The sequence below is a fragment of the Natator depressus genome, chromosome 3 (genome assembly GCF_965152275.1).
Source record: "Natator depressus isolate rNatDep1 chromosome 3, rNatDep2.hap1, whole genome shotgun sequence".
In the NCBI taxonomy this organism is placed as follows: Eukaryota; Metazoa; Chordata; order Testudines; family Cheloniidae; genus Natator; species Natator depressus.
In genome coordinates this window covers 162,381,085-162,389,870 of record NC_134236.1, presented here as the reverse complement: position 1 = coordinate 162,389,870, position 8,786 = coordinate 162,381,085, and the positions used below count along the sequence as shown (strand labels likewise).

General features: G+C 45.0%; 1 protein-coding gene across 1 annotated transcript; it reads left to right on the top strand.

Annotated features, from left to right (window-relative positions):
* The first annotated feature begins 533 nt into the window (after positions 1–533).
* Positions 534–8,322, top strand: C3H1orf115 (chromosome 3 C1orf115 homolog). Its single transcript, XM_074947116.1, has 2 exons — positions 534–913; positions 6,944–8,322. The coding sequence occupies exons 1-2, from the start codon at positions 668–670 to the stop codon at positions 7,061–7,063; spliced, it is 366 nt and encodes a 121-aa protein (XP_074803217.1). The 5' UTR covers positions 534–667; the 3' UTR covers positions 7,064–8,322.
* Positions 8,323–8,786: the final 464 nt, after the last annotated feature.

Sequence of the window (8,786 nt, the reverse complement as noted above, 5' to 3'; positions counted from 1 at the left end):
TCAGGCTTCAGGAGCCCTTACCACTACATATCAGTTCCTAATAACAGCAGGCCACCTGGCCTATCAGAGCTGCCTGATCCTGTGTTCTCTGCACAGGGCTGCGAGCAAAGCCCAGTTGAGGCTGGTGGCTTGCAGAAAACTACGGAAAACTTTAGACCAGCCTTGACCAGTGTTTGAAAGGCAGGGCTGGCGTTGTTTTTAGAAAAGCCAGGTGTGGGCATGGATGCTAGTGTCTCCTTCAATCCTAAGGGGTGGAAGCATGCCCCTGCCAAGGGCCCTAGCACTGCCCTAGTATTTCCAATGGGTTTAGAAAGCAGGGGTTAATGGGGGAAGCTTTCTATACTCCCCAATACTTTCAGGAAGGGATTATGTCAAACAGGCTGCAAACCCGGCTCCTTGGCTCTAATTTCTAGTGGGCCGGGGGGGCAGGGCAGGGGTCAACCGAGGCTGCTGTGACTTGCCTGTCTCTGTCTGTCTCAGGGCTGGGCAGGGGAGGGTCTAATCCAGGCTGGGATGTAAATGCCTATCGCTTTAGCTCCACCTGTTGCTCTCCCTTGCCAGGCCCCTAGAAAGTCCCGTCCTGTGGTTGGGAAGCAGGAAGGGCTCAAAGGTGTAGCTCGCCTGACTCTCAGCCGGCCGTCCCACCCCGGGCGCGGGCTCCGGCACCATGACCGTGGGGGCCAGGCTGGGCGGGAAGGTGCACGCCAAGTTCTCCCACTCGGGGCCTGGAGAGGACAGGGTCTCCATCCTGGAGCGGGAGGAGGAGGAGGGCCTGGGAGCCCCGGCGGAGGAGGGGACCCGCCGCTCCAAGAAAGTGCGCTTCGCCTTCCTCCCGGACGACTACGAGCCGCTGCGGCAGGAGGGCTCGGCAGGCAGGAGCAAGTGCAAGAGGAAGCTGAGGAAGTACAGCAAGGTCAGGAGCCTGGCGCTGCCCCCCACCCCGCATCGAGCTCAGCCGGGCTCGCGGGGAGCCGCTTAAGAAGGGCTTGGGCGTCCCGGGCCTGCCCCTGCCGCTGCTGGGCTCTGCCTTGGCACGCGGCTGCTCGGTGGCCCCAGCCTCCGTGTGCTCGGAGCTGGCCGGAGGCTGCAGCCAGCCCGGCGGGGGAACCGCCCCCAGCCCCTGCGGGGCCAGGCGCCGGCTCGCGCCCAGCGCAGCACGTGCCAGAGGCGGTGGGAAGGGGGCGCTGCAAGCCCTGGGCGGAGGGCGAGCCGGGGGGCTGAGGGGGTTACTAGCTCACTCCAGTCCGTGCCAGCGCCCACAGGAGCCGTCCCCGCCTCTGACACTGACCAGCCAGGCGGGCTCGCTGGGTTTGGCGTGGGGGACGCTCCGCGGATTTAGCTCTCTTTTAAATGCATCGTCTGCCTTTCCTCCAGGCTCCCCTTAGCAAAGGGCTCTGCTGGTGGCTCGGCCTGGGCTCACGGGGGTATTTCCATACCCAGTATCCCTTTCAGGACTTGACTTTCTTTTCTGCTGCAGAAGCTGCACTCCCAACCCTAAGCACCATGTCAAGTATCAGGGGGTAGCCGTGATAGTCCCTAGCCACAAAAACAACAAGGAGTCCCGTGGCCCCTTAAAGACTAACAGATTTATTTGAGCATAAGCACCATGAATCCTTTGAGCTCCTTTCCGGGTGCGGTTCTGCAAACCTTACTGAATCCAACCTCACCGCACTCTTGTGGGGTGCGTCGGGCCCCATTTCACTCCTAGGTAAACCGAGGCACGTGCAGGTTGCCATTCACGCAAGGTCACACAGAGGATCGTAGCAGAGCCTGGACTAGAACCTAAACATCCTGTCGCCCCCTCCCACTTTCCTCCCTTCCAAGTCCCGTTTGTAATGTGTGCAGTAAGACACGGCCGTGATTTTTCTACTCTATCTGTGGCAGTGGTGCTTGTGTTGAGACCTATTAGTGGGGCAGGACATCTTCCTCCTCTCTGGGTTAGAGAGTGGAGGTGGGAGACTACAGCATTCTTCTATTCCTTCAACTTTCTTCTCTGCACCCTCCCCACTGTGCAACGCTGCTTCAAAGAAAGAATTTACTGCAGGATGTGTCATGCTTCGGTGTCGTTAAATGTGACAGCAACTCCCAGTTTGTAGCCTGACACTGGAAATGCACACTTTACACAGTCTTCCCCTGTTGCCCTCTCCTTTGATGGTGAAGAGCCAGGCTCTTCTTCTCTGCCCTTAATAGATAATAATAGCCCACCATAACTGATTACTCTCCTTACAGTTGGTATGACAACCCCCATTTTTTCATGCTATCTATCTATCTATCTATCTATCTATCTATCTATCTATCTACTGTATTTTCCATGTATGCATCTGATGAAATGGGCTTTAGCCCACGAAAGCTTATGCTCAAATAAATTTGTTAGTCTCTAAGGTGCCACAAGGACTCCTCCTTCTTTTCTCACTCAGACTCCTCTGCTGATCAGACAGACAAAGGAAAATTAACTTGTAAGGTGCTTTTAAATAGTTGATCAGTGGCATCATGTGCTAGTAAACTGAAATGTCACAAAAATTGTATTCAAAACTCCAAGGCAAAGGGAATGCAAACTGAGGGATGGTACTAAAAAAAGGAATGAATACAGCAGACAAACCTTAAATGCAAACACAAGTATAACTGCCCTGGGGGGGCGGTGTGTGGGGGGGCACTGCTTGTTTCAGGAAATAAAACTAGAGGAGGAATGACTGTGTGGTGAAGGTTTCAGAGTAGCAGCCGTGTTAGTCTGTATTCACAAAAAGAAAAGGAGTACTTGTGGCACCTTAGAGACTAACCAATTTAGTTGAGCATAAGCTTTCGTGAGCCACAGCTCACTTCATCGGGTGCACAAAGTGGAAAATACAGTGAGGAGATTTATATACACACAGACCATGAAAAAAATGGTTGTTTATCATACACATTGTAAGGAGAGTGATCACTTAAGATGAACTGTTACCAGCAGGAGAGTGGGGTGGGGGGAGAGAAAACCTTTTGAAGTGATAATCAAGGTGGGCCATTTCCAGCACATTTCCAGGAGTTAACAAGAACGTCTGAAGAAGGGGGGGGGAGGGGGGAGAGGAATAAACAAGGGGAAATAGTTTTACTTTTGTATAATGACTCAACCACATCTGATTTGTGTCCATTTATTCTTTTACGTAGAGACTGTTCAGTTTGACCAATGTACATGGCAGAGGGGCATTGCTGGCACATGATGGCATATATCACATGGGTAGATGTGCAGGTGAACGAGCCTCTGATAGTGTGGCTGATGTGATTAGGCCCTATGATGGTGTCCCCTGAATATTCACCATCATTAACTTAGGCGTGAATAGAGACTGGGAGTGGTTGAGTCATTATACAAAGTAAAACTATTTCCCCTTGTTTATTCCTCCTCCCTCCCCCCACTCTTCCTCAGACGTTCTTGTTAACTCCTGGAAATGTGCTGGAAATGGCCCACCTTGATTATCACTTCAAAAGGTTTTCTCTCCCCCCATCCCACTCTCCTGCTGGTAATAGCTCATCTTAAGTGATCACTCTCCTTACAATGTGTATGATAAACAACCATTTTTTCATGGTCTGTGTGTATATAAATCTCCTCACTGTATTTTCCACTTTATGCATCCGATGAAGTGAGCTGTGGCTCACGAAAGCTTATGCTCAACTAAATTGGTTAGTCTCTAAGGTGCCACAAGTACTCCTTTTCTTTTTGTGTGGTGAAGGATGATGGGGAGATCTGCCTTCACTTCCTGGCTGTACCACAGACTTCCTATGTGGCCTTGGGAAAGTCACATTGTCTCTCTCTGTCTCACTTCCCCATCTGTAAAATAGGACAATACTTCCCTACTGTGCAAAGGTGCTGGAAGGATTAATTGATGTATGTGAAGGGTTGAGACCTTGCACTGATGGGAGCCTTACAGTACATAGATAGATGAACAGAGGGGAAAATTAGACTACAGCAAGCACTAGAAGTCACTTAGAAGTGCAGCAGTAGGAGACCCTCTTTTAGAGGGTCACCAAGAATTTCTGGAACATTTTACCTCACTGAACTTCTGTGAGTTGTTACCCAATTTTACAGATGGAGAAATGAAGTGACATGCCCAACGTTACACCATAAATAGGTGGCAGAGTTGGGAGTAGAGTCCAGGTGCCCTAACACCTAGTCCTGTGCCTTGACCACAAAACCATGTAGTGAACAATCCTGCACGGATCTCAGGGAGAGCGTAAGGGAGTAACTGACAATTATTTCTCAAACTTCTTATTGTAACATCAGAAGTTGTAAGTATAAATCTTAAAGGCACTAATCTCCATTGTCCTTAGGAGGTGAATCACAGACCTCTAAAATATACACTTAATATCCTATGGCTGCAACCCTGCCTTTGCATTGAAAAGTAAATTTGTGCTAAAGTGGTGAGTTCTCAGATCACTATAGTAACTAATAGTAATTGTCCAACAGATTTCCTAGGTATGTAAAATCACACTTCAGACTAACTTAAAAACATCCCTAAATATCTCACACACATATTTTGTGGCTGTCTAGAAATACATTGCTGCCATTCATAGGAAAGAGAAATGTCTGTTTGAAAGACAATTAATTAGTTAAATCTGAGGAAGCAGCCTGCTGACTTTCTTTTTTTTTTTTTTTTTTTTTTTTTGGAAGAAACCAGTCCCTTTAGAGACAGAATGAAATTGACTCTCACTCAGATCAAAGGATAGAAAATCTTCATTTCAGTCTGGAAATGGCAGTAAGCTAATCCATGTGACGGATACTTTACATTTCTTTGTGCTGCATTTCTCTAGTGTTCTTATTTTGACATCATTCCAATTAACTACAAGTATTAGGGGGTGGATTTTTTTCTTTTCCAGCAGCAACAAAAAGAAGAGTATAATAAGACTCCATATATCTATAAAATAATCAGTTTAGAGTCAAGGTGTCCCTGAAAGTCATACACAAATTTTAAGGGGGAAAAGTAACAATTTTTTACTGTGGTAACTATCGTCATTCAGGTTAAAAATCACTCCTATTCTGAAAGTAACATTCCTCTTGAATAATTTTGGTAACTCAGTGTTTTCCATTTAATTTGTGTCTGGTGCTCAGATTTGGGTCTGCGGGGTGCTAACTGGGTCAGCCATGGCCATGTCCCAGCTCAGTCTCCTCCATTTCCCCCACAAAAAATATTTTCACCAGCCACCTATGAGCGAGCCAAATAAATGATGTGGAAGTGGAGGCCAGTTGCCCATCCCTGGTCTAAGGCTTAGGACTCATCTACACTTAAAATGCTACAGTGGCACGACTGCACCGCTGCAGCTTTTCAGTGAGGACGTTACCTATGCTGACGGGAGGGGTTCTCCCATCGGTCCCCTAGAGGCCGTAGCTAGATTCTCCCATTGACCTAGTGCTGTCTGTCCGGGGGATAAAGTCGGTTTAACTGTGTCACTCAGGGGACCAGGTGTTGATTTTTCATACCCCTGAGTGATGTAGTTACACTGACCTAATTCTCTAGTGTAGACCAGGCCTTAGTCTACACACAAAAGTTTACCAGCATAATTATATTGGTTAGGGGTGTAATTTTTTGTTTGTTTGTTTTTTTGTGCAGACGCAGCTATGCCAGTAAAAGCCCTAGTATAGACACAGTAGTAGTAGCAGTATAAAAGTTTTTATCCCAGTGTATCTTATGGCAGTTCTGGGAATGGGCATAAGCACTTTTATACCAATAACTGCATCTACAGGGGAAAGGTTTGGCTTGTTTAATGACACCCATATAGGTAAACTGGCAAAACTCTTAAATGTAGACAAGCACAAAAAAGGCAGGTAGGAAACAGAGGAGCAGTAACTTGCGCAATGTCACACAGCAGAGCCATGGGTGAGCTGGGAAAAGAACCCAGGCATCCTGAGTTCCAATCTGCTGCCCTACTCACTGGTCTGTGCTGCCTCTCAATCTGGCCACCCTAACACTATTAAAACTCCTATAGGGTATCATGGGAGTGAGGACTGCAGAGTTTGGTCCATGAAGTGACATTGTCTGATCTCATCTGGTCTTCAGGTGCTGTAATTCAATTTTAGGGAAAGCTATGACTATAATAGAAATGGATTGGATTCCACCGATTTTGTTTTAAACAGATAAGCATTCACCTGTAGTATGTGCAATGCAAACATTGCAGTCTTGTGCTAGTTTCTGAGGGCCTGAAAGTAAATTTGACTAGAAGCTAACTATAAACAAAAAAAACCACTGGCCCAGACTGTTTAACTGTCCAATCATGAGGAACGCCAAATGTAAGTAAATAGTATCAAGACTGAAATGAAAATCAGATTAATATTTTCAGTTTGAATAATCTATCTTGGGTTTCCTGCAATGCTGTAAACAAATGTGTGAGTTTTTATAGATATATATTGAAACAGAGATGGTCAAAATGTGAAATGTTGACAAAAAGAGTTGAACTGTTTGTGTACATTTCCATTAAACGTTCACCCCAATTTTAAGCAGCTAGTGTCCTTCTTAAATGCAAGCAATCCAAAAGTCTTTATAACACACTTAAGGCGTGTGGAAAGCTCTTCTGGTATAAGCTAAGGTATGAGCTTAAACCTATATAGTTACAGAGGTGTAATTCTGTTTCAACTCTTATTATCGAATGATACCTTTTTTTCAGTTTAGCTTATGTTACTTTGGAGGGTGTTAAAAAAATTAACAAAACACCCCGCATTCTTGCTGCAGAATAAGAGTGTCCACATGGCAATTTATAGTGGTATAACTATATCAGTTGAATTATGCTGGTCTAAAAGGTAAAACTTTCCCCTGTGGACAAGCCCGAAGAAGATGGTGGGTCTGTTCATATTCTGAGGTTGTGGAAGGACGTATAAAATGGCTGCCCTTTATTTGAGCTCCCCAAACTGTTTAGTTTAATGTTATTTTCTGTTCTCTCTCTCTCTCTCTCTCTCTCCCACCCCCTTCTTCCCTAAAAATAGAATGTTGGCAAAGCTCTCCGGAAAGGATGTCGCTACTTGGTGATTGGCCTGCAAGGATTAGCAACTGCATATGCAGCACCCTTTGGAGTAGCAGCAACAGTAGCTGCCCTGGTCCGCTAGAGTGGCTCTGCCTGTCTCATAAAGGAAGAAAAAATGAGCTTTCATAGAGGGGTGTGGTGATTTGTACTTTCCTAGCATTAGATCTGCTGCTGTGACCTGCATCTGAAAATTCTTTTCAACAACAACAAAGGAAGCTACTGACGTAACAGTATTCGAATGGAACAATCGCATTTCTCCAGTGATTTCATGCAAACATCTCAAGTGCTTTTCAGCTATTAAAATCGGATCCAATGAAAGAATGTGCAAGCCCAAGGAAATAATCGTAGATTAATTGAGCCAAAGTTTGTAATTATAAGTGAATTAATTTACTCAAGCCTGAGGCTATCTGTTAAAAGGAGCAAAGAGGAAGGGAAAGCCAGTAGAAGAGGGAGAGTGGTATGAGTGGAAAAACAGGAAGGGGAATGAGGTGCGAGAAGCAGTGGAGATTTGATGTTGGTTATGAGGAGGAATAGTCAAAACAATGGAAGGAAATAGAGATAGTAAAGGTACCAGGAAAAGGTAGCCTTTGATTTGCTTGTGTATTTTAATGCTTTGTTAGTGACAGCTACAATGAATATGTTCAGATACTATATGCAGGGCTGGGCTTAGCTTTACTACCTCAGTATTGCCAATTCCAGACATTGAGAAATCATTCCTTGGGCCCTGCAAAATCAGGAGATTCGCTTAAAAATCACAAGATTTTAAGAACATATATATATTTTGCTTGCTTTCTGATTTTTGAGCCTTTAGGGTTCCCTCTAGTCATGTTGCCAAGCTTTTCTCTGTAATTGTGAGGGCTAGAAAATTACTTTTTTTGAAAATGAAAGCTGAGACTCTTGTGTAATCACTTGACTCTGGGAGCTGGGGCTTTAAGAAAAATACCAAATATCGCCAGACTCTGGAAGAAACACTACCAGGCACATCTGAGGCCCATAGAATTCTACTCACTCTGTATTCATCTCATTTTGTGAAAGTTGTAGCGATGCCATATCAAAATGAAACTTTCAGATGGCTGGACTAAGAAATTTGGATGGAGATCTCCTAGCATCACACTTTGAGGGAAACAAATCTGAACTGTTATTGACATGAGATCAAGCATTTTCCTCACGAATATTTGGAGTTCTAAGTTATGCTTTTCTGCCATTCTTTTAACTAAATCTTGTTGGCGTGTTCTCTTTGCCTTATTATGAAAGAACTTGAATTGCGTCTCTTAACAAGCCAGATTGTGTTTCTCTGAATGGTGATCAGAAAAATGAAGAACTGTAAATAAAAATAAAAATGCTCCCTTTGCTTTTGTGAATGTTATTTTTAAGTGCACAAATGAAAGGAAGTTTTTTATTCACAAAACAAGTACCGCATAGGCAGCTGCAGTGCAAGCTTTCTCCAGTGCCCTGGAGAAACCATCACTAAGGATGAGAGATGATAGGTAAGTGGCGAAGGACCATATCGTCCTTGATGTGTCAGCTCAAACTTCCAACAAGGCTGCCAGGCTGTTGTGATGGTGTTTTTTGCAATGTGAACTCTTGTCCACTCAGACCCACAATCCTTGCTTCACACAAGCCACCAAATGTGTTTGGATTAATCTCACTCCTTTTTTTTTTTTTTTTGGTTACAGCTCTGCATTTGCTTCCTTCTGAGAAATGAATGATTCTTTGGGTGTGGGAAGAAATAGCAAGAGGGATTTATGGCTCAGGTTTTGATTCTATATGTATGTTACATACCCAGCAGTTCTTAGGTCATAATA

Coding starts and splice junctions, on each gene's coding strand:
- C3H1orf115 (XM_074947116.1), top strand. CDS start 668: ATGACCGTGGGGGCCAGGCTGGGCGGGAAGGTGCACGCCAAGTTCTCC. Junction 914..6,943: donor AGCTGAGGAAGTACAGCAAG/GTCAGGAGCCTG, acceptor CCCTAAAAATAG/AATGTTGGCAAAGCTCTCCG.